The sequence below is a fragment of the Haliotis cracherodii genome, unplaced genomic scaffold (genome assembly GCF_022045235.1).
Source record: "Haliotis cracherodii isolate W230 unplaced genomic scaffold, xgHalCrac1.p SCAF_19, whole genome shotgun sequence".
NCBI lineage: Eukaryota > Metazoa > Mollusca > Gastropoda > Lepetellida > Haliotidae > Haliotis > Haliotis cracherodii.
The window spans coordinates 19,124,538-19,151,569 of NW_027266274.1; the positions used below are offsets into that span (position 1 = coordinate 19,124,538).

General features: G+C 42.6%; 2 protein-coding genes across 2 annotated transcripts in view; one reads left to right on the forward strand and one right to left on the reverse strand.

The window, feature by feature from the left end:
- The window catches only part of LOC139466835 (fatty acyl-CoA reductase 1-like), a 45,590-nt gene extending 40,526 nt beyond the window's left edge, over positions 1-5,064 (reverse strand). The window contains exon 1 of the mRNA XM_071248546.1: positions 4,911-5,064. The gene's annotated coding sequence lies outside the window, so the exon portion shown is untranslated. The remainder of the gene's footprint in view (positions 1-4,910) is intronic.
- Positions 5,065-5,295: 231 nt separating this feature from the next.
- LOC139466836 (coiled-coil domain-containing protein 91-like) lies at positions 5,296-21,704 on the forward strand. Its single transcript, XM_071248547.1, has 13 exons — positions 5,296-5,429; positions 6,771-6,842; positions 7,650-7,734; positions 8,276-8,445; positions 9,394-9,744; positions 10,583-10,684; positions 11,194-11,271; positions 15,539-15,646; positions 15,962-16,123; positions 16,899-16,985; positions 17,396-17,485; positions 19,467-19,580; positions 20,311-21,704. The coding sequence occupies exons 1-13, from the start codon at positions 5,394-5,396 to the stop codon at positions 20,557-20,559; spliced, it is 1,704 nt and encodes a 567-aa protein (XP_071104648.1). The 5' UTR covers positions 5,296-5,393; the 3' UTR covers positions 20,560-21,704.
- The last annotated feature ends 5,328 nt before the right edge of the window (positions 21,705-27,032 follow it).

Here is a 27,032-nt window from a genome sequence, read left to right on the forward strand (position 1 = left end):
TATGGCAATTTTTTAAATATTCATACTGTCTGAATGCAGGCAGGTAGCGTTGAAGATGGGTAGGCAACAAGTATGGGTCACCTGTCTGACTGTCTTGTGTTTTGAAATTATTTTAAACACAGGTCTGCAGCTACTGTCAGTAAGCATTCCCAAATTGGAATCCCAGTTCCTACTGCGTGCCAATATAGTAGTCACTAATGTGATATCTTGGTCCATGTGACTTGTATTGATAACAGGACCAAAACAGGGAGAAGCTTAACTTACATTATTGTTTTGAATGCAATGCTACAATACAATAGTGGTGGTACGATACACCGATGTATCAGTGGATCGCCATATTTTACTTCCCGATACAAGTATTGATCACAGTTGCATACAAAAAAAATATCGATTCATAGCTTAAATGTTTACTTTAATGACTGTTACACCAAACACTAATTAGTAGTAAAAAGTAAATATTTTCATCCATTGCTCCATACCTGACACTGTCAACTGTAAATCATCACTGTGCCAGGTATTTGACTATCCTGTCTATGAAAAATATGGGTTACACTACAGATACGAGCACATACATGGATCGTTATACATGTCGGATTGTGAGCAAGGTATCGTGATACGTATCGGACCAGCCCTACAACACAATGTTAAAGTAACTCAGAAGTGAAAATAAGAAGAAAAAGCAGTTTTTCCAATATGCCCATCACAGATACTTCCCTGACCGGTTTGAAATATCAGATTTTCCTACATCGTTTGACCTACAGACCTGACCATGATGAGAGTATCAGTGTGAGTGTCCTTGCTGCCCACTGCCGAAAGGCGGATTCGTCCTTCGTACAGCATTTTATATCATCATACCATATCGGAGACTCAACTATTATCAGCTTGCTATCACTCGACACATATCATCACCATCATGATCATGACGATAACACATTCAACTTGCACAGTACATTTGTATTTGCATACTGCGCAAAAATGGAAGCAGTACAATCATCCCCTTCATCAGAAATCTACAAATTTCATCATGTTCATAACTTTGATATTTACTTTGACCTTACATATTTATCACTCAAAATCTTGCTACCAAGTTTAAACATGCAGATGCAGTCTCTTAGAGTGCAAGATAATGCTGGAGGTATTGATCAACAAACATCCATCTAAGAATTGAGTTTCAGTACAACCTTGACCCTGGTTGACCTTTGATATGTGAGATATAAGTTATTAATTATTAATCTAATTTGTTTAACACTGCACTCAGCAATATTCCAGCTTTATGACAGAGGCCTGCAAATATTCAAGTCTGAACCAGACAATCCAGTGATCGATATTATGAGCAACAATCCATGCTGTTGGGGTATGAAGACCTACAACCCACCCAGCCTGAACACCTGTACATTTCGTAGCCTCTTACATCAAGCATAGGTTGCTCGGACCAATTCTGATCTAGAGTCCCCACGGGGGAGTCATACTTACTCCCCAGTCAAGTTATTAACTGTGTTGACTGGGAGTATTCAGTAATATTCCAGTAATATCTCAGCAAAGGACAACAACGGAATGACATATTGTACATGTTGTACACCATGTCAGGAAAACGGCACCAGAGTCATTGGAGTATTCAGCCTTCGAAATTCACGCTAGTCCGCTCGCCAGTTCTGCTGTATCCATTAGGCCAAAGTGGACACCAGCTTGGGACCTTTTCTAACCCTGATTCCCGACAGGGGTAATAGTGAGTGTGTATGGTTTTACGCCGCTTTTAGCAATATTCCAGCAATGTAACGGCAGGGAACACCAGAAATTGGCTTCACACATTGTACCCATGTCAGGAATCAAACCCGGGTCTTCGACCACCCCAACAGGGGTAATAACCATGATCACACTTATATATATATATATATATATATATATATATATATAGGAATTCCAACGTTGAGAATATATCAGAATCACTGGCTATATTTTGTTTGTCTGTTTTTTGTTTAACGCTGCACTCAACAATAGTCCAGCTATATGACATCAATCTGTAAATAATTGAGTCTGGACCAGACAATTGAGTGATTGATATCAAGAACGTTGATCCACGCAGTTGGGAGCCTGACCTCCCGATTCCGTTAGTCGCATCTTGCTTCAAGCATTAGTCACCTTTTATGGCTAGCATAGGAAGCTGAAGACCTATTCTCTACCTGGATATGAACACATCCATGTACATCTAAAATGTTACAGTCTGGGATTTTAGCCACTCGTCCAAAGCCCAAATCTAGCAAAAATATCTCTGGTTTAGTATGATCAGCATATTCTAGTCCATATGGCATTACTAAAATCTACTAAAAACAATGCCAAAACACATGTTCAGGTTAGTAGACTCAAAAGCATTTGGCACAGACTGATAGTATAGTCTTGATTTCAGAATTCACTGACGTTAAACACATATCATTTACGTAAGAAGAATTGTTACTTTAGACCCGTGAAGATCCGGTAGAAATTAGAATAGGTCTTCAGCAAGCCATGCTTGCCTTAGAAGGCAATGTTGCTTGTCGTAAGAGGCGACTAACAGGATCGGGTGGTCAGACTCGCTGCTTTGGTTGATGCATGTTATTGATCCCATTTGCATGGATCGATGCTCATGATATCAATCAGTGTCTGAGTGGGATATTCATGTTAAACTGTGGCATGGTATCTCAGTGGGCTAGCACTATAAATCGGCAGCAGTCCGGACTAGTACAAGCAGCCACACAAACACACACACGTACATCCACGTCGCTATATTATATATATAAGTGCAATAATCTTGGACGAGACGTTAAACCCCATTTCACCTCAACCACAGGTGGCAGCTCAAGCCTGCAGGAATTATATAACCCAAACATTGATTATTTTCAACTTCTCACATCCACACATGCAGTTTATTATTACCAGCATTTGTCAAATGGCTATTACAGCTGTGCCTGCATAATGTTTGGGATGTTTTATGTCGACGCCTAACGTTGCTACAAACCTACAACAGTGTGTGGCCTTTAAGATGATCTGTATATCTACATACTGTATATCAATATTATCTTGCTTGAATGATTCCCATCACTACATACATAACGCCCAGCTGGCAGTTCCTTTATCATGTTTATAGACTCAATGAATGGGTGAGTGACATTTATGACACGTGTAAGAGAAACTGCACAAGAGTTGGTGGTGAACAGTGTTCATACATCTATACTAAAGCATAGGTCAGCATTAGTTGTTTGCCCCATGTTTATATGTCCTCTACATAAAAATAAAACAATGATCATTTCCTTATCAAACTGACACTACCATGTTACCAGTTTTACTACTGACTTTGGGAAAATATATCTTGTCGTTTTCAAATCATTATTACCACTGATTACCATGGTTGACTACAGAGGTTGGTTATCGACACATACCGGGTTCCTTAATTGTTTTCTGTAATAACTGTTACCCCAAACACTAATTGGTCTGTTAGTATTGAAAATTAGTAGTGAAAACGTAAATATTTTCTTCCATTTTGCCATACAGTAGAACATGGATATAACAAACTACAAGGGACTGGAGAAATCAGTTTGTTATATACGTTTTCGCTCGGAAAAGTCTGCCATCTTGGCTGAAACAAAACACAGATACACGTTTTTACACTTTCCTCCCGCATCTATCGGTGATTCATTTAAAAGGTACCCAAAGAAACAACTTCAAAACATTTGATGCAATGGTCGGAAGAAATTGTATCTGCAATTATTATTTCATCAGAATAATATACAGTCAAGATTAGTCCAATTGCATGGACATGTAAAGAGTAACATAACGCAAGTTTAACAAGGTTGAATCGTCACCAGTGATTGTGTTGATTCGCCGCTGATTGCGTACAGCCAATTGTCAGTGACACTTGACAGTGAGTGAGATTTCTCAGTTTGTTATACACATCACTAATTAGTGGTAGATGGGCTTGTCGGTGATCAGATATCAGTTCGCCATATCCGTTAGATTGATGTTTTAACACTTTGTTGTATCTGTTTGTTCGCTCTATCCATGTTCATTAAATCCGTGTTCTACTGTACTTGACACTGCCTACCTGTCTATGAATAAGATGGCATACGCACCGCAGGTAAGCATGGTAAGAGCACATGCAAGTATCGTGAACAAATATTGTGATACGTATTGGATCACACAGTTGGTGCCCCCAGCCCAAGTTGATTATGATGATCATATACCAACTACAAATCAGTCATCTATCATCATGATCATAACAAGTAACATTATGGAAGAGATTGAGAACAGTCGGATGCATGGAATATACTTTTGTATAACAACACAAAAAATTGTGTAAGAACAATTACTCTATTACTAAAGACCACCAGTGACAACAAAAACAGTTTTCTTGACATTCTAAAGTTAAATGGGCGTGGTGTTATTCACAATAGGCCTATATCAGACGTGCGACAGAACATACAAGATAGCACACACACACACACTGATAGATCTAGTGGTACAGGAAAGTTTTTCTTGAAAAACATAATTTATGCCACAAAATAACTGTTAACACGGTTAGATAAATGCTACGACACGTCAAATGAAATTCATCTTCAATTATCAAAACACGAGGCACGATGTTTGAAGGCGTGGTTTGACTGTTGAGCATGTTGAGGCGCCAGAAGTAGATTGTAACATTTCATCATAAATAACAACGCTTTCGCTACAGGGCGACATATTTCAGACAATCCATATCACAATGTAAATACTTCTTTCACTGAGTAACTGTCATTGATTATAACATTGATGTAAAAACCCAAAACACTGAGTAGGAACCTAGATACAAGCCAAACACCCGTCGCCAAAGCAAAATCAAATTTCAGGAAGTGACTGATCTTACATTATCAGAATTAGGAAACCAGCTTGAAAATACTAACCTGACGACCGGTCCAAAATCTAGATTGAAGATTTGAAATTCCGTTGCACCCGTAATCACTTCAATTTACTCATTCGCTTTGAAACATTAAGGGCAATTTTGATAAGGCTAGCAACATTCCAGAATTTTGCCGATGCAAATTTGGCTGGTGTCAGAGGTCAAGAGAAACGCAGGAAATATTACTAGTCATTTCATTGGTGTATTTTCATCAGCCGTTTTAAATAAAAGGATTAACATGGACACTCCCATATGCTATATCTAAATAATGTTTTACTAAAATGAAAATTAAATTAAGCAATAACATAGACCTTGGCATTTACGACAACGGAAGATATGTTTATTTTTAGTGCACCTGTTTACCCACAATACATTGTCCATCATGGCGATGCCCATGTCCACGAATACGGAGTGAACACATCTTAGTAAAACGTCATTTGATGACAGCTGCAAAGAGACAGCTACAAAAATCGATTGATTAGTAATCATGGATAAAGATTGGCCAGGCAACAATATAAATCAGGTTTTTCTTCTTTCTTTTGCTTCGACTGATAGTTATTTGTGAACAAGTGCCTCTGTGATTGGTGTTTTCTTGATAGGTGCTGCTGTAAAGTGAAGCGGTCATAAAATAATCTTACTCTGTTCATGTCATTGTGTGGATCCTTGTACATAGATACGTTATACAAAAGTGTTGCTTCCTTGCCAAAATAGACTGATTAGAATAAATGATACATTAATGATAGAGAGAGAGAAGTCTTTCTGAAAATGGCGAAAGGGTTGCTTGCTACACCACACTTGTTATTATAGAATATATTAGTTACATGGTCCTGAAGCTACATCAAGCACTACAGTGCATAAAGTTACAGTCTATAGCAAATGCAAGAAGTGATCACTATAGGTAACACATGTGTAGATCACAAATGACACATGTCCTAGGTTTAACGAGTTAATTACAGTACATCTAGAGCGGTTTATCTCGACCTGCTCTGAGGCCAATGTTCAGCCCCAAGACTGCTGCAAATGTCAGTCAAAATCCCCAAATTTAATTACGAAAATCATGATGTAATGTTTATAGTATTTATAACAAATGTTGCAGATTAATAGAGGTAACTTTTATATCACTGATAACAGGACCAATAAAGAGGAAGAAGCTTTAGTGCCTAATTTTACATTATTGCACTGAATGGTTAAAAAATCTCAGAATTTAGGAAAAGAGGAGCTTTAATAATTTTGAACAGTGTATTGATTGTATTCCCAATTTGGTTGCTAAGGGCAGTTTGTTTAGAATCCTTGATAAATGAAGGATCTATCAAAGTCCTAATGCTTTGTTTCATGCCAACAAGAACTACGTACACTAGTATGAGGAAGTTCATGTTCATGATGAAAGACAACTGATTTCCTGATTAGTTGATAATGGAATTCACAAATATTGTCAATTTAACTGAAATTATTTTGAAGAAAGTACTGATGAAATTTCAAATAATCCTAAGTTCATCAGGCTTTTACATGACTCTTTAATTCATGCAGTTTTGATGCAATGATATTCTGAAATAACGCACACACACATGACAGAGCACTGCACAGTTGACTATAGTAATTTGAATACAATAAAAATACATACTTATTAAGCGCCAAAGCCATACCCAATAATATGATCAAAGCCCTACAAAACAACAATAACACAACAAGTGATGACTTCCAGTGCTGGTGATCTTGGTTCACCATGAACTGACTTATCACCAGACTGCATACATACCTATGATAAGCACTAATATCTATCCCAAGAAATAGGCAACTACCGGTAGTACTACTACTTCAAGCATTAGGCTGACATTCTAACCTACATATGGCAATTTGTTGTCAGGCCAATGGGGGAGCCGCTGATGCCCCTGGGGCAGATGATGAAGATGACTTCGGCGAGTTTGGAGGCTTCGAGGTAAGTAGCGTTATCAGTGCTGGATGCATGCAAAGTCTTTGAAAGCCCATGCTTCTTACTGAAAGCCTATGGAAGACTTTTTAAAGGTAATACTTAAGATTTGTCCCCATTTTTAATATTAACCATTAATGAAAGCTATTTATCTGTCATTTCAATCTCTAAAATAAATGTAATTTTTGGTATGAATTTTGTCTATTGGCCTGTATATATTCCATGTTCCTGAGGCAAGGGAGTTAACTGACTGTAAATGTCCAGTTCCAACCTTTGCCGAACTAGGCTGGAATTTCTAGGCTCGATCGTAGCGCTACCAGTGGTTATTACAAGTTATGTCCCTTCTATGTCCCTCTTTTTGACCAATCAGATTCCACTTCTCATATCACTTGCATTTGCTTCAAACAAAATGGCAGGGCCCAGTCCAGACGATCTGATCGATCTGATCAGAATCTATATTGTGTTGAAACAGGTCTTACTTCACAAAGTGCATGAAATCATGTGAGCACCTTGATTAAAAACATGTAAAGATTTGGAAAGTATCTGTTAATGCCGAGTTGGCGGAACACATGCTTTGCAAATCCAGCACGGCAGTTTACGAACTGGATGTCGATTTTGATTTCTTTACATGATTTTGATTGGACTATACATGGACTCTTTAGTCCAGGCAAAATATAACTCAATAATTCCAGCCTAGTTCAGCAAGGGTGGAAACTGTACTTCTACAGTGAGTTATCTCCCTTGCCTGGGGACGATGTACATGATGTATCCAGGGCTCGTACATCCTCCCTGGAGTTATTGCTGTTCATGTTGCAGGCTGCAGATCCGATTCCTCCAAATGTAGCTGAACCAGGACACCAGGCAGAGGCAGGATCGTCTCCGTGGGCCGTCTTTGCTTCCGGTAAGTCTCGCACCTCTTTTTGTATCATCTCATGTACAGATGTGTTCAGGGATTTAGCTAGGATACCAAAACTAAGTGCACTTTGACGGTAATTTGGGAAAAATAGTTGGTTTGGTCAGTATTATATTTTTTTGGAAATTAATGCTATTTTAGCCTTGTATTTAATGCAACAATGTCACACCTAACATTGAAGAGTCTTACTAGTCAGTAAAGTACATGTGACCTCCACAAATCCATAACATTGACATTAGCTGCTGACATGGGCTGAATATCAGCCTCTGAGCAGGTCTTGATAAATCCCTGATGTTTTTAAAATTAGTGGGTCACTGGTCAAAATAGAAATATAACATATAATATGATTGACATCGACAGAAAGCTGATCCTGACTATGCAAAGAATTACTTCTCTTCCCGTAATATTCTGCTGTGGTTGGTGTTCTTCTCACTGAAATGTGTTGGCAGGTTCACTGTTCTTACTTTTAAGTTTTGTGACAATCCATAAACTACGTCAGAGAGAAAATGCATTTGTTCGTATCCTTCAGGAAGTGGAACGTTCCGACAACCTGACCTGTTGTGTGCACAGAACGCCTTCCCTCAGTACTTGGACCCGTCAGGGATCTCGGGGGGTCCCACCAACACCCCCTCCGTCAACCCCGCCCAAGATGTCCAGCCATCCTTCCCAGCCAACTTGGACCTCAGTGATCATGATCAGGTGAGCTATAGCTCACTGGGCTCCACAGCTGAAGGAGTGAGTGAGTGGGTGTTGGAGCTATAGCTCACTGGGCTCCACAGCTGAAGGAGTGAGTGAGTGGGTGTTGGAGCTATAGCTCACTGGGCTCCACAGCTGAAGGAGTGAGTGAGTGGGTGTTGGAGCTATAGCTCACTGGGCTCCACAGCTGAAGGAGTGAGTGGGTGTTGGAGCTATAGCTCACTGGGCTCCACAGCTGAAGGAGTGGGTGTTGGAGCTATAGCTCACTGGGCTCCACAGCTGAAGGAGTGAGTGAGTGGGTGTTGGAGCTATAGCTCACTGGGCTCCACAGCTGAAGGAGTGAGTGAGTGGGTGTTGGAGCTATAGCTCACTGGGCTCCACAGCTGAAGGAGTGAGTGAGTGGGTGTTGGAGCTATAGCTCACTGGGCTCCACAGCTGAAGGAGTGAGTGAGTGGGTGTTGGAGCTATAGCTCACTGGGCTCCACAGCTGAAGGAGTGAGTGAGTGGGTGTTGGAGCTATAGCTCACTAGCTCAGAAGTAAATAGTGTTCAAAAGCATGAAAGTCATGGGATCCATGTTGTAGGCCTAAAGTTAAACATATACATATATATGGCCCCAAGATTAAAATACATTGTCAGCAGACCTCAGGGACCCAAAGGATAACTGCCATCAAAACATCACTCATCGGAAAAAATCATTCATCATTAAACATCATTCAACATAAACCATCATTCAACATAAAACCATCATTCAACGACAAAAAAACATTCATCATAAACAACACTAATCATAAAACATCATTCATCATAAAAGATCAGTCTTAAAACATTCAACATAACCCATTATTCAACATAAAACATCATTCATCATAGGACATTCATCATTGAACATTCATCATAAAACATCATAGATCATTGAACATCATTGATCTGCACATCTTTCTATGATCAGATCACAGATGCTGCAGACCAGGCCCGAATTGCCGAGAATGTTCTGGACGGAACCCTCAACGCCTCCACGCGCAGTGTTACCTCCCCTGAAGCAGCACAGCCACCCTCTTCCCCAGCCCCTCTCCCGGACTTGGGCCTGGGTGGGAATCGTCTCCCCTTGATGAGAGAAGCCAGCCCGGATCTGCCGCCAGGGGGTGCTGCAGCAGAGGTGGAGCTACAACCAGCCCCACAGGACGATGTTGCCCCTGAGCAGGTGGAACCAGCTGCTGAAGTTAATGAAAATGTTGCCCCACCAGTTCGGGTTGAGGAGGACGTACAGCCAATGATGGAAGAAAATGCTAAGTTAAAAAAGGTATTGAGTAAAAACAGTTATTTTAGACTACGTTTTTTGTTTATGCTCTATATGTGAAAATATTTTCACTAATATCCATACCATTGCCAAGGGGTGGATCCAGGATTTTATAAAAGGGGGGTTCCACTTTGGCCATTTTCAACTTCAGTAGGGGTGGAGGGATGGAATGTATGTATGGGGGGTGGTCCCAGTCAAAAGCCTACCCCCAAAATCACTAACACTTTATGTAAATCACTAATAATAATTTTACTTTAACAAACAAATGAACATGTTATCATCGTAGGAAATGCACATGCAAAATATCATCAGATATGAAAAATGGGGAGTGGCCATCCCAGAACCCACATTCTGGATCCACCACTGGGGAATACAGTCTGCCAAATACTTTTGTGTCTTCTAGTCAGAACCTGGCTCTTGGTTTCCTCTTTGTTCATTCTAGTGTTATCATATTGAGTTTTATTCACTGAGCTTACTCGACTGAACAGAATTTTACTACCCATGAAGATTACGGGGTAGAATAGGTCTTCAGCAACCCATACTTGCCGTAAAAGGCGACTATGCTTGTCATAAAAGGCGACTAACAGGATCGGGTGGTCAGGCTCGCTGACTTGGTTGATACATGTCATCGATCCCTATTGCGTGGATTGATGCTCATGCTGTCAATCACTGGATTGTCTGGTCCAGACTCGATTATTTACAGACTGCCGTCATATAGCTGGAATATTGCTGAGTGCGGCGTTAAACAACAAACAAAACAAAACAGAAGTTTACAAGACTCGTGGCCAAAGTCCCATCTCGGGGATATATTAGACATTCACTGACACTCTCACTCCTGTAGGACCTGGAAGACCTGTCTGCCCTGAACCAAGGGCTGGAGGAGGACCTGACTCGGGTCCGGACAGACCTGGAGCAACAGCAGGCCAGGCTCATGGAGATACAGGTCAGGGTTCTCTTTGTGTTCGCCCTGGGTAAAGTTCTGGGTAGACTATGTCTTCAGCAACCCATGCTTGTTATCAGACGTGGCTAACGCGATCGGGTGGTCACACTCGCTGACTTAGCTGATGCTATCATCATATGTTAATTGTGTGGATCAGTGCTCATGGTGTCAATCACTGGATTGTCTGGTCCAGACTCGATTATTTACAGACCTCCATCGTTTAGCTGGAATATTGCCGAGTGTGTCATACAACATTAAAATACAAATGGTTACATTGTGGTTGGGTAGCGTGGTGGTTCCAATTCCTGACATGGGTGCAGTGTGTCAGCCATGACATATTGTTAAAAGTGGCATGAAACAACACTCTCTCATTCTTGTTAAGTTAGTGCTGCAACAAACCTAAGCTACTCAAATCGTGAAAGGATGCATGGCAACCTGTTATAGGATCATGGACTAATCTAAAGCTACATCATTTTAGATCCACCATGTGTCATGTGGGAAATGTTTTTCAGGAGCGACATAGTCGAGAACTGGAGGAGGTTAAGAAGGCTGGCCATGATGCTCTGGGTGTGGTTGTGGAACAGTACAAGGTAGGACAACGACACGGGGATTAGACACAGATCAGCTGTTGTGGGCTGGGACATTGACACGGGGATTGAACACAGATCAGCAGTTGTGGGCTGGGACATTGACACAGGGATGGAACACAGATCAGCTGTTGTAGGCTGGGACATTGACACAGGGATGGAACACAGATCAGCTGTTGTAGGGCAGGGACATTGACACAGGGAGTGAACACAGATCAGCTGTTGTAGGCTGGGACATTGACACAGGGATGGAACACAGATCAGCTGTTGTAGGGCAGGGACATTGACACAGGGAGTGAACACAGATCAGCTGTTGTAGGGCTGGGACATTGACACAGGGATGGAACACAGATCAGCTGTTGTAGGCTGGGACATTGACACAGGGAGTGAACACATATCAGCTGTTGTAGGCTGGGACATTGACACAGGGATGGAACACAGATCAGCTGTTGTAGGGCAGGGACATTGACACAGGGAGTGAACACAGATCAGCTGTTGTAGGGCTGGGACATTGACACAGGGATGGAACACAGATCAGCTGTTGTAGGGCTGGGACATTGACACAGGGATTGAACACAGATCAGCTGTTGTAGGCTGGGACATTGACACAGGGAGTGAACACAGATCAGCTGTTGTAGGCTGGGACATTGACACAGGGATTGGACACAGATCAGCTGTTGTAGGGCTGGGACATTGACACAGGGATTGAACACAGATCAGCTGTTGTAGGGCTGGGACATTGACAAAGGGATTGAACACAGATCAGCTGTTGTAGGCTGGGACATTGACACAGGGAGTGAACACAGATCAGCTGTTGTGGGCTGGGACATTGACACAGGGAGTGAACACAGATCAGCTGTTGTAGGCTGGGACATTGACACAGGGATTAGACACAGACCAGCTGTTGTAGTGCTGGGACATTGACACAGGGAGTGAACACAGATCAGCTGTTGTAGGCTGGGACATTGACACAGGGATTAGACACAGACCAGCTGTTGTAGTGCTGGGACATTGACACAGGGAGTGAACACAGATCAGCTGTTGTAGGCTGGGACATTGACACAGGGATTAGACACAGACCAGCTGTTGTAGTGCTGGGACATTGACACAGGGAGTGAACACAGATCAGCTGTTGTAGGCTGGGACATTGACACAGGGATTAGACACAGACCAGCTGTTGTAGTGCTGGGACATTGACACAGGGAGTGAACACAGATCAGCTGTTGTAGGCTGGGACATTGACACAGGGATTAGACACAGACCAGCTGTTGTAGTGCTGGGACATTGACACAGGGATTGAACACAGATCAGCTGTTGTGGGCTGGGACATTTACACAGGGAGTGAACACAGACCAGCTGTTGTAGGGCTGGGACATTGACACAGGGATGGAACACAGATCAGCTGTTGTAGGGCTGGGACATTGACACAGGGAGTGAACACAGATCAGCTGTTGTAGGCTGGGACATTGACACAGGGATTGAACACAGATCAGCTGTTGTAGGCTGGGACATTGACACAGGGAGTGAACACAAATCAGCTGTTGTGGGCTGGGACATTGACACAGGGAGTGAACACAGACCAGCTGTTGTAGGCTGGGACATTGACACAGGGATTGAACACAGATCAGCTGTTGTAGGCTGGGACATTGACACAGGGAGTGAACACAGATCAGCTGTTGTAGGCTGGGACATTGACACAGGGAGTGAACACAGACCAGCTGTTGTAGGCTGGGACATTGACACAGGGAGTGAACACAGACCAGCTGTTGTAGGCTGGGACATTGACACAGGGAGTGAACACAGACCAGCTGTTGTAGGCTGGGACATTGACACAGGGAGTGAACACAGATCAGCTGTTGTAGGCTGGGACATTGACACAGGGAGTGAACACAGATCAGCTGTTGTAGGCTGGGACATTGACACAGGGATTAGACACAGACCAGCTGTTGTAGTGCTGGGACATTGACACAGGGATTGAACACAGATCAGCTGTTGTGGGCTGGGACATTGACACAGGGAGTGAACACAGACCAGCTGTTGTAGGCTGGGACATTGACACAGGGATTGAACACAGATCAGCTGTTGTAGGCTGGGACATTGACACAGGGAGTGAACACAGATCAGCTGTTGTAGGCTGGGACATTGACACAGGGATTGAACACAGATCAGCTGTTGTAGGGCTGGGACATTGACACAGGGAGTGAACACAGATCAGCTGTATTGGGCTGGGACATTGACACAGGGAGTGAACACAGACCAGCTGTTGTAGGCTGGGACATTGACACAGGGATTGAACACAGATCAGCTGTTGTAGGCTGGGACATTGACACAGGGAGTGAACACAGATCAGCTGTTGTAGGCTGGGACATTGACACAGGGAGTGAACACAGACCAGCTGTTGTAGGCTGGGACATTGACACAGGGAGTGAACACAGACCAGCTGTTGTAGGCTGGGACATTGACACAGGGAGTGAACACAGACCAGCTGTTGTAGGCTGGGACATTGACACAGGGAGTGAACACAGATCAGCTGTTGTAGGCTGGGACATTGACACAGGGAGTGAACACAGATCAGCTGTTGTAGGCTGGGACATTGACACAGGGATTAGACACAGACCAGCTGTTGTAGTGCTGGGACATTGACACAGGGATTGAACACAGATCAGCTGTTGTGGGCTGGGACATTGACACAGGGAGTGAACACAGACCAGCTGTTGTAGGCTGGGACATTGACACAGGGATTGAACACAGATCAGCTGTTGTAGGCTGGGACATTGACACAGGGAGTGAACACAGATCAGCTGTTGTAGGCTGGGACATTGACACAGGGATTGAACACAGATCAGCTGTTGTAGGCTGGGACATTGACACAGGGATTGGACACAGATCAGCTGTTGTGGGCTGGGACATTGACACAGGGAGTGAACACAGATCAGCTGTTGTGGGGCTGGGACATTGACACAGGGATGGAACACAGATCAGCTGTTGTAGGCTGGGACATTGACACAGGGATTGAACACAGACCAGCTGTTGTAGGCTGGGACATTGACACAGGGATTGAACACAGACCAGCTGTTGTAGGCTGGGACATTGACACAGGGATTGAACACAGATCAGCTGTTGTAGGGCTGGGACATTGACACAGGGAGTGAACACAGATCAGCTGTTGTAGGCTGGGACATTGACAAAGGGATTAGACACAGATCAGCTGTTGTGGGCTGGGACATTGACACAGGGATTGAACACAGATCAGCTGTTGTGGGCTGGGACATTGACACAGGGATTGAACACAGACCAGCTATTGTGTGCTAGGACATTGACACAGGGATTGAACACAGATCAGCTGTTGTAGGGCTGGGACATTGACACAGGGATTGAACACAGATCAGCTGTTGTGGGCTGGGACATTGACACAGGGATTGAACACAGATCAGCTGTTGTGTGCTAGGACATTGACACAGGGATTGAACACAGATCAGCTGTTGTATGGCTGGGACATTGACACAGGGATTGAACACAGATCAGCTGTTGTGTGCTAGGACATTGACACAGGGATTGAACACAGATCAGCTGTTGTGTGCTAGGACATTGACACAGGGAGTGAACACAGATCAGCTGTTGTAGGGCTGGGACATTGACACAGGGATTGAACACAGACCAGCTATTGTGTGCTAGGACATTGACACATGGATTGAACACAGATCAGCTGTTGTGGGACTGGGACATTGACACAGGGATTGAACACAGATCAGCTGTTGTAGGGCTGGGACATTGACACAGGGAGTGAACACAGACCAGCTGTTGTGTGCTAGGACATTGACACAGGGATTGAACACAGATCAGCTGTTGTGGGCTGGGACATTGACACAGGGATTGAACACTGATCAGCTCTTGTAGGGCTGCAAAATTGACACAGGGATTGAACACAGACCAGCTATTGTGTGCTAGGACATTGACACAGGGATTGAACACAGATCAGCTGTTGTAGGCTAGGACATTGACACGGGGATTGAACACAGATCAGCAGTTGTGGGCTGGGACATTGACACAGGGATTAGACACAGATCAGCTGTTGTAGGGCTGGGACATTGACACAAGGAGTGAACACAGATCAGCTGTTGTAGGGCTGGGACACTGACACTGTTGATCAGCTGTTGTGGAGCTGGGACATTGACAACTTGTAAGTCAGTGTTCTCACCATGATGAATGTCATGCTACTTACACTGCGTTAAAAGACACTACTTAGTCTCAACCCCTAAACTGTCGCCAGGAGTCAAGCCGGGCTGCCGTGTTGGAGCAGCAAGAGGTCAGCCTCCAACACTTACAGGAGGCTCTCAAAAACCAGGCCCAGTGCTACCAGCAGATGATGGAAACACAGGTAGAGTTATCTCCCTTCATTCGTCATGCTCAGTATGTTCTCCGAGTTGAGTGTTAATGAGATGTGATCAGTAGGAAAGTGACCTGGGAATAGACAATAATTGATGAAAACATAATGTGCATAGGCAGGTGTATTTTTTTCTTAATAAGGTAGAAGTTTGTAAAATGTCAAAGGGAAGAAACAGGTTACTGTAATGTTGATTAAGACCCATTTCTGCTACTGTACATGTTGTGATGAAAATAATAGAGAAAATCTCCTCGTAAATGGAGTGATGTGCCGAGCAAAGTGTGAAACTCCCTGCCTCTCACACTCTAGGCATCAGACTTGCGGCACCAGCATGAGGCCGACTTGAAGCGCGAGGAAGAACGGACCCGTGACATGATGGAGGCGGCACGTATACAGCAGCAGGAGCAGTTTCAGGCGTTCCTGAAGGAGGAGCGAGACAAGCAGACGGCAGAAATACACACATCCATCCAGGTAAAGCATGCATTAGACACCCAGGTAAAGCAGTGCATGCATAAGTCGTCCAGGTAAAGCATGCATTAGCCGTCCAGGTAAAGCATGCATTAGCCGTCCAGGTAAAGCATGCATTAGACACCCAGGTAAAGCAGTGCATACACAAGTTGTCCAGGTAAAGCATGCATTAGCCATCCAGGTAAAGCATGCTTTAGACACCCAGGTAAAGCAGTGCATGCATTAGCCGTCCAGGTAAAGCAGTGCATGCATTAGCCGTCCAGGTAAAGCAGTGCATGCATTAGCCATCCAGGTAAAGCATGCATTAGACACCCAGGTAAAGCAGTGCATACACAAGTCATCCAGGTAAAGCATGCATTAGCCATCCAGGTAAAGATGTGCATTCATTAGCCGTCCAGGTAAAGCATGCATTAGCTGTCCAGGTAAAGCAGTGCATGCACAAGTTGTCCAGGTAAAGCATGCATTAGCCATCCAGGTAAAGCATGCTTTAGACACCCAGGTAAAGCAGTGCATGCATTAGCCGTCCAGGTAAAGCAGTGCATGCATTAACCGTCCAGGTAAAGCAGTGCATGCATTAGCCGTCCAGGTAAAGCAGTGCATGCATTAGCCGTCCAGGTGAAGCAGGATACATGTCAAGTCATTTCAAGTTAATTAAACATAGCTACACAATTCGAAAAGTTGTTGTTCACTAGTTTTGTAAGAATATGAACTGACCTAATGTTGAAGAGTAAATATAAATTGATTGAAAAGTTTGCTGGAGTTTATCACATTTGTTTAGGCCGAGAGGGACTGCAGCAAGAGACTCATAGAGGCGGCCATTACAGAAGAACAAGAGAAGGCAGCTCGGACGTTGGAGAAGGAACAGGTACTTATCTGTGGAAACTTGTGTCCCGTACAAGACTGGTTAAGAAATCATTTAAAGGAACATATTTTTAATTCTGCTCAGCTTAATGGAGGTCTGTGTGAGTGTAGGCCAAGAGTAGCCTCGTGGTGCTTGTCGTGGCAAAGCCTGGGTTGGATTCCCCACTTTGTGCAATTGTGAAACTCCTCTCTGGTGTCCCCTGCTGTGGTATGGTTGTGAAAAGAGTGGATGTTTACTGTCAAACATCCCTTCCCACACTGATCTGTTGGAGAGTATTGCTTTCATAATGAAATTTAGTTGCATATATTTCAGGAATAAAAGACAACCTTTCTAAAATATTTGCCGTATTCTGCATTAGTGGATCTGGTAGTGCCTCTGTGTTGTGATGTTGAAATGAGCCCTTCTTCCTGTAGGAGAAGTTTGCGGACGTTGCATGTGACGTGAAGGAGAGATGTTCTCAAGATGTGAAGGTCGTCATTGAGGAGGAGAGGACAAGGCAGCAGGTCAGACGCTGCACACGCACAGCTACACATACACACACACACAGCTACACATAGCTACACACACAGCTACACATAGCTACACACACACACAGCTACACATAGCAACAAACACAGGTACACATACACAGGTACACACACACAGCTACACATAGCTACACACACAGCTACACACACACAGCTGCACACAGCTATACACACACAACTGCACACAGCTACACATAGCTAAACACAGCTACACACACACAGCTAAACATACACAGCTACACACAGCTGCACACACAACTGCACACAGCTAAACATAGCTACACATAGCTACACACACAGCTGCACACACAACTGCACGCAGCTACACATAGCTAAACACAGCTACACACACACTGCTACAGATAGCTACACACACAGCTATACACACACAACTGCACACAGCTAAACATAGCTACACATAGCTACACACACACAGCTGCACACACAACTGCACGCAGCTACACATAGCTAAACACAGCTACACACACACTGCTACAGATAGCTACACACGACACACAAATAGCTACACACAGCTACACACTGCTGCACAGCTACACACACACAGCTACACATAGCTACACCAGGGTTAGAAACTAACTATTGGGCAGTTTGGCAAGGAGGACTAGTGCCAATTTCTAATGCTGTACACACAGCTACACACACAGAGCTACACATAGCTACACACACACCTACACACAACTGCACCCACCCACACATTGCTACACACATAGCTACACATAGCTACACACACACCTACACACAACTGCACCCACCCACACATTGCTACACACATAGCTCCACACACACAGCTACATGTAGCTACACGTAGCTACACACACACCTACACACAACTGCACCCACCCACACATTGCTACACACATAGCTACACACACACAGCTACACGTAGCTACACACACACCTACACACAACTGCACCCACACACAGCAACACAACTGCACCCACCCACACATTGCTACACACATAGCTACACACACAACTACATACACACATAGCTACACACACACCTGAACATAGCTGCACACACAGCTACACACACACAACTACATACACACAGCTACACATAGCTACACACCTACACATAGCTACACACACACCCACACACAAATGCACACACCCACACATAGCTACACACACACAGCAACACACAACTGGACCCACCCACACATTGCTACACACATAGCTACACACACACAGCTACTCATAGCTACACACAAACAGCAACACACAACTGCACCCACCCACACATTGCTACACACACAGCTACACATAGCTACACACACACCTACACACAACTACACATAGCTACACAGCTATGCATGGCTACATGTAGCTACACATGGCTACACACAGCTACACATAGCTGAACATAGATTTATTAATTTCCATGTTTGTACTCTCTGATACTAATGGAGGCATAAAGATTATTTATAGCTACACATAGCTACTCACAGCAGCACACAGTTCAACACAGCTACACTCACTTACTCCCTGACAAACTCCTGGAGTAGCCAGGCAGAGGAACTGCACTGTAAGATCCAGGTTAGAATAGGTCTTCAGCAACCCATGCTTAGATTGTGAATGTGTGCTTGTCAATAGAGGCGACTAACGGGATCAGGCGTTCAGACTCGTTGACTTGGTTGATGCACGTCATCGTATCCCAATTGTGTAGATCAATGCTCATGATGTCAATCACTGGATTGTCTGGTCCAGACTTTATTATTTACATACCGCCATCACGTAGATGAAATTATGCTGAGTCAGGTGTTAAGCAACAAACAAGCAAACACTGATGCAATGTAAGAGATTGAAAAGGCAACGGATCTAGCACAATTATACCTTCCAGAGAACTTTGATGTCAGCAAATATTTGTCACCAAAGCTTAGTAGAGCCGCTATCTGGTGTGGATGCTGTGGTTTAAGTTGCCCTTATGTTACAGATGTTGCTGTCGAAAGCGATGGAGGAGGAGAGGGAGCGGGGACGAGAGAGTGTGAGAGACACACAGAAGGTTTCCCGGGAGGAAATCCAGTCGTACATCCAGGAACAGCGACAGGTGAGTGGCCACTACTTGCTTCATGGGAAGAGTCTGTCCTCGGTCCCTGCTGTTCGTAACAGTTGACTGAGGATAAGGTGGTTCCCTTGTGAGACATGATTGACTGTGTGTCTGCTTTACCACCATACCAGTAGGAGCATGGCAGCTAATGTGTGAACCAATCAGGATAATAGTCCATATATGTATCCTGAACGGGAAAAAAAGTTAGGGATTATGCATATTTCGGGGGATATTTTGGGGGTACTTGTTAACTTGGTTGATGTGATTGGATCCCAGGTGTATAGATCGATGCTCGTGATGGTAATCACTGGATTGTCTGATCCAGACTCGATTATGTACAGACCGCCGTCTGGAACATTGCTGAGTGCGGTGTTAAACAACAAACAAACAAACGAACAAAACATTGGTGCACACATTCGCTGTCATTTCACCCTCAGAACTAGGCCATGAAGTATCCATTGTGTGGATGAATACCCACATGTTTCTTCTAACAAGGTGAAGTTTGGAGAAGAAATTAACGGTGGAGTCCTAACAGAACTGATTTTCATTTGTTTATGACAATTATTGAAACTTATATAAACTGTCTCATAGTCTCAGTATTAACTGTATGTTGTCTTGGTGTTGATGTATCCCTGGGAAATGGGCATTGGATCTGTACTGGTTTTGTTCCTCTGCATCAGATAGACTGCGTTATGACCTTGAATTTCACAGCATGTTTGTTCTCCTCCAGAATGACTCCATATTACGTCGGCGCCACCTGGCGAGTCTGGATCTGTTCCTGGCCAGTGCCAGACAACAGCTGCAGATGCTGATGGAGACAGAGAACAACCACCGAGGTACACCCCGAGCAGTGCAGGACAACCACCACCATCTGCCCCGAGCAGAACAGCAGGACAACAGCCGCAGAACGTCCCGGGCAGAACAGGAGGACAACAGCCACAGAACGTCCCAGGCGGAACAGGAAGAAGAGTCGTCATGACAGTAGTCAATCCGGATTTTACAGTTAACTGTCCCTTGTGCCAGATTTTAAGGTTTTACGCCAAGGCTTCTTGTGCTCACTGGACAGCTCAAATACACTGTTGCCATGGGGACACAAGCATAGAGTACAACCCTCATACATTGTTGCCATGGAAGCACAAGTGAGGAGCTAAATCTCTCGTATATTGTTGCGGTGGACTCCAGTACAGAGCTACAGTAAATATCCTTGTTGCCATGGAGACTGCATTGCAGAACTACAGAACATTTGCTTTTCATGAAAGACAGCTGAATTGTGGATTCATGGTTACTGAATGTGAATAGAACATAGAAGGGTGACCATGGTTACTGAATGGGGATAGTAAATGAATGGGTTACCATGGTTACTGAATGGGGATAGAACGTGTATAGGTAACCATGGTTACCTTTTGTTGATAGTACATTTATGGCTGACCTGTTGCTGGCAGGATTACAAGACATTTGGCTTTTAGCACTCACTCACCCAACATGAGAAATACAGTCAAGTCAGTGTTCATCATGCTCACTAGTCTACTGGTTCAAAGCTAGTAGGGGCGGTCGGGTAGCCTAGTGGTCATGCTGAAGACCCATGTTCTATTCCCGACATGGGTACAATGTGTGAAGCCCATTTCTGGTGTGCCCCGCTGTGATATTGCTGGAATATTGCTAAAAGCGATGTAAAACCTCACTCACTCATTTGTTGTATCATGTTGCCATGGTTACAGCTGTGGGTAGACTAGTGGTTAAAGTGTGATTATCATACCGGAATTGGTTTGATTCCACACATGGATACAATGGTGTCCATGTCGTGATATAAGCTCGCAGCTCACTCACTCACTCACTCACTCACTCACTCACTCACTCACCAATGTAACCACTGGCTACCCAACCAGGCTCATAGAATACAACGGATTCAATTCCCGACATGGGTACAATGTGTGAAGCCCATTTCTGGTGTGCCTCGCTGTGATATTGCTGGAATATTGCTAAAAGCGATGTGAACTCAAACTCACTCACTCACTCAAAGCTAGTAAATTGTTTCTCCCAAATTCTTTCGTAAAATAGACTGAAATTCATTTTGAACAATATTACTTAACTTTCAATGGGATACTTTAGTATTTCATACTGTAACAAAACACCAGACTAAGGGAATATGTACTTAATTATTGTTTTACCTTGTAATGATGCCGTGAATGTGTCATGGCCATGACAATGTTGAGTACTATTTGTGTGGCAACATCTCCCAACAAGAAGTCCCGTTCAGTATCCCACCCGGACACTCAGAATATTCCTATCCAAAGTTGAGCAGTATAGTTGGATTTAGCTCAATTGGTCCACCCTGAATGTCACAGAACGTCCTGAAACATTCCATGTTCTGAGCAACATTCAACTAGCCGTCTTCCGTGTCCAATTTCTTCCTTTGAAAAGGCCTCAGTGTGGCATGTGACTTCTTTAGCCAATGAGATCTGATTATTTATTTGTTTATGTGTCAAAGTGCTTTTTGTAAATACTCACCATAATGAGCCTAGACTTCCCGTTGTCAAAATGCAGTAACTTTTCAGCTGGTTAATTGTGTTTCCAACATGGCCAGTAATGTTTTATCTTGACTAGTAACTTTTTTAACAGGGCTATTACGTTTTCATCAGGGCTAGTTATACTACTCATAAGAAGTTAGGGAGTCCCTGATGCTTCCATGGCATCACAGATTAACCATGCTAGGAAAGAACCGAGTGGTCCTTAACTTCTTTTGAGTAGGATTCATTTAACAGAACTTGTTACTTATGGACAGGGGAGTAATTTTGAAATGTTCCCTGCACTTTAATATGAGTTTCAAACATGACCTACCTCGTCATGATGATGATGATGATGATGATGATGATGATATGAGTTATTGAGTTAATGTATTAAAGCAGTTAAAGTTTTGGTTCTTATGAGTTTACCTGATGTTGAACTGAATAGGACTGAGCTTCTCCAGCTTGCTCTGTGTTTATTTGAGGAGATAAGAGAGCAGCCATTTGATTTTCAGCTGCGATGGGATTTTGTCTAAAAAAGTAATTAAGCCCCTGTTTTGCTGGAAAAACATTACATATGTCTTGCATAGTCAGTAGAGAAATAATGTGCCCTTGCAGACAAGAGTAAAAAAAAACAGTTCCTGATTTGTATTTAATTTTTGTTGTTGTGTGGGGAAGAATACTTGAGCTCCTGTATATTTAACAATAAATGCTGATATCAAACCCACATCTCTCCTTTCCCCATCTCCTGAACAACCAAGTGTTTGCTCTCTAGTTGAACTGTGCACATACAATGTCCTCGGATTTGTGTGATATAAATTCTGGTGTCGTAGCAGTCCATGGGAATTAATATTAGCAGCAAGGATTGTTTTGAGGAGTTTTGTCACTGCTACTTATAATGTGATGTCCTATCTGTGCATTGCCCCCAACATGGGAAGACGGTGTATCCAATGTTCATGACAGGTTCTATGTGGTGAAATTAGAATATTTTGAGAATAACTTACAAGAAACAACATGTTCACTTCTTTTTGACTGACAAACCAACATTGTTTTACATTTTCCAAATTAACATGGATAATTTTGAGAATAACCTACAAGAAACTACAGGTTAGCTGTTGGGTTAGTTACTTATTTTTGTTAAATGACCCGCATGACGTATATTTTGAACTTGTTAGTTGCTCCAAGGTTTTTTCTGTAATTCTGCATCAAGAGACCCACTGTAATGAGTGAGGTATTATTTCATCGTGAGTGGAATCCTCCACTGATAAGTTCCTATTGGTATCTACTGACACACAATGGAGACCCACTGTAATCAGTGAGGTATTATTTCATCATGAGTGGAATCCTCCACTGATAAGTTCCTATTGGTATCTACTGACACACGATGGAGACCCACTGTAATCAGTGAGGTATTATTTCATCATGAGTGGAATCCTCCACTGATAAGTTCCTGTTGGTATCTACTGACACACAATGGAGACGCAGGATCAGGATTCAAACATCAGACATGATGTGGTTTTGTTCTCAAGTCCGCTTTAGGGGCGGACGGTTAGCCTAGTGGTTAAAGCGTTCGCTCGCCACGCCGAAGACCCGGGTTCGATTCCCGACATGGGTACAATGTGTGAAGCCCATTTCTGGTGTCCCCCGCCGTGATATTCCTGGAATATTGCTAAAAGCAGCGTAAAAACCATACTCACTCACTCACGCACTCAAGTCCACCTTGAAACACTTCGATTGAGATTGCAACCGAACCATGACATCGTTGTTTGATTCCCTTGCTTCTACACAGGACGTCTTCATTTGATTTGGTTGCCATTTTGCGTAATATTATAAAAGTCCAATTATGAGTTTTCCAAGTATTTCAGTATAAACCTGAGTTGGCAAACTAAATGAATTAGGTATGATTTGTTCCCAGTCTATTAGGATGACCTGTTGATATTAGTTCAGCCCCCTGCTGACCCGGCGTGACAGAGGAACTTGTGTTGGTGGATGGGTCTGGTTGAAGCAACCAAGATGGGATCAAAGAGACATAGTATCTCCTTCTGCTGAACAAATATGTGTTACGGTGAAACATGATTGTCCTCTAGTTGAAGACATCAAACTTGCCTTACTCCCCTGTTCAGTTGAATGTATTTTGATTGTTTTGTATAAAATTGAAACCTATCAAATTTTTTATGGAGTTACTTCCTTTCGAGGATTTTGTTGGCCACATAGTATGTGTTATGACCCTAGAGATTACAGTTGCTAAGGAAAATATATCTCACAGTACATACGTGTCAAGAATGTATTTTGTGGTTGTTACGACCAAGTAACTTATTGTACATACTGGTCAAGAGTGCATAGTGTGGTTATTATGGCCAAATATCTCATTGTACATACCGGTCAAGAATGCATAGTGTGGTTATTACGGCCAAACATCTCATTGTACATACCAGTCAAGAGTGTATAGTGTGGTTATTAAAATATTAAATTTTCTCCATCTGTATATCATCTAGCTCTGGTATGTCTGAAATATGTTCATATTCATTTAACACTATATCATCTTATAGGACCATTAGGGGTCTAAGAACTATTCATATCCATTCACCATTGAACAATATTATCTGAATAATGATTGTATATTAATGTTTTTGTATGTTATACATTTTCATCTTGAAAGTGTTTGCATTGATTGCATCTGTTGGATTAATTTGGGATGCAAAGCTGTGAGACTTTCTGCCTCTGTTGTATTCTGTATCTCAGTCAGCATGTCATGTTATGATTACATGATAAGGGTGATAGATGACCTTGTGATCTAAGGCGCCAAGGTGTGCCATACAATTATGTGTCATTGTCCCTTTGCCATGCATTGTTCTGTCCCTTTGCCACACAGAGTTACATCCCTTTGCCATAAAGAGTTATGTCCCTCTGTCCTGCAGAGTTACATCCCTTTGTCATGCAGAGTTACGTCCCTTTGCCATGCAGAGTTATGTCCCTTTACCATGGTGAGATATGTCTAGATCACTCTTTATGAAGTAATCGTCACTGTATACAATGTAATCATTACTATATACTCGGTCATCACTCTTTATGAAGTAATCGTCACTGTATACAATATAATCATTACTATATACTTGGTCATCACTCTTTATGAAGTAATCATCACTGTATACAATGTAATAATTACTATATACTTGGTCATCACTCTTTATGAAGTAATCATCACTGTATACAATGTAATAATTACTATATACTTGGTCATCACTCTTTATGAAGTAATCATCACTGTATACAATGTAATAATTACTATACACTTGGTCATCACTCTTTATGAAGTAATCATCACTGTATACAATGTAATAATTACTATATACTTGGTCATCACTCTTTATGAAGTAATCATCACTGTATACAATGTAATAATTACTATATACTTGGTCATCACTCTTTATGAAGTAATCGTCACTGTATACAATGTAATCATTACTATATACTCGGTCATCACTCTTTATGAAGTAATCGTCGCTTTATACAATGGGGGTTATCACTAAATACCATGTAATCATTACTGTATACTCGGTCATCGCTCTTTATGAAGTAATCGTTGCTGTATACAATGGGGGTTATCAGTGTATACAATGTAATCATCACTGTATACAATGTAATTGTCACTATATAGCATGTAATCATTACTATATACTCAGTCATCACTCTTATCGTCACTGTGTACAATGGGGGTTATTACTGTATACCATGTCATCGTCACTGTATACAATGTAATCATCGATGTATACAATGGGGGTTATCAGTGTATACAATGTAATCGTTACTGTATACAATGTAATCATCGATGTATACAATGTAATTGTCACTGTGTACAAGGTAATCGTCGCTGTATACAATGTAATCATCGCTGTATACAATGTAATCTTCGCTGTATACAATAGGGGTTATAACTGTTTACCATGTAATTGTCACTGTATACAATGTAATCGTTGCTGTATACAATGTAATCATCACTGTATACAATGTAATCGTCGCTGTATACAATGGGGTTATCACTGTATACCATGTAATCGTCACTGTATACAATGAAATTATCTCTGTATATAATGGGGTTATCACTGTATACAATGTAATCATCACTGTATACAATGTAATCATTGCTGTATACAATGGGGTTATCACTGTATACCATGTAATCGTCGCTGTATACAATGTAATCGTCAATGTATACAATGTAATCATCACTGCTTACAATGCAATTGTTGCTGTATACAATGTGTTCAGCGTTGTGTACAAATATATTGTTGTGTTCTGTTCAGTTTGTACACCGCAATATCTATTGACTGTACATATATACAAACAATATATATATGTTGGAACAATAAGATCATTGTCAAGTATAGTTTTAATCCATATGTCTTTCATTACATATGCCTTGAAATGTGAGTGAGTGTTTATATACAGTGCATTATCAGCCATGTGACACTATTCTCCACTGCAGCATTTAAGCCATTTCCTGTGGAAGTATGTTATTACAAGACAAGTCTTTTAAATTAGATTGTAAACTAAGTTATGAATTTGTATTGGACATTTTCTAATTTATACCTGGTAAAGTGTGCTCAGACCATGATAGATCATACTTTAACACCTGTCAGTGGATCAGTGTGCCCTTGATTAGCATCCTCAGCTCTCTGGGGAACCCAAGCTGCCTGTGAGGGGCAAGAAGGTTTACAGTCGCATTAACATCTCATCCTACCGGGTACCCAATCCATTCTGGGTGATCAGAGGCACATTTCCAACAAAGTCATCTGCCTAAGGAGTCCCCACATGTGCTTCAGTGTTGGGCAGGACCGAAGCCCAAAACTAAACTCTTGGGAGTAAAGAAGCGGAACACAGTCACCCATCCAACGACTCTCTGCAACCAAGGTTAATGTGATAGCCATGATGAACATATCTTCCCTTG

Bases quoted from the DNA above. Each gene is read 5' to 3' on its own strand.
- LOC139466836 (XM_071248547.1), top strand. From the start codon at position 5,394: ATGGATAAAGATTGGCCAGGCAACAATATAAATCAG. The intron at 8,446-9,393 runs GTGAGCTATAGC...TTCTATGATCAG, and splicing joins ACCTCAGTGATCATGATCAG to ATCACAGATGCTGCAGACCA. The intron at 16,986-17,395 runs GTACTTATCTGT...TTCTTCCTGTAG, and splicing joins GGACGTTGGAGAAGGAACAG to GAGAAGTTTGCGGACGTTGC.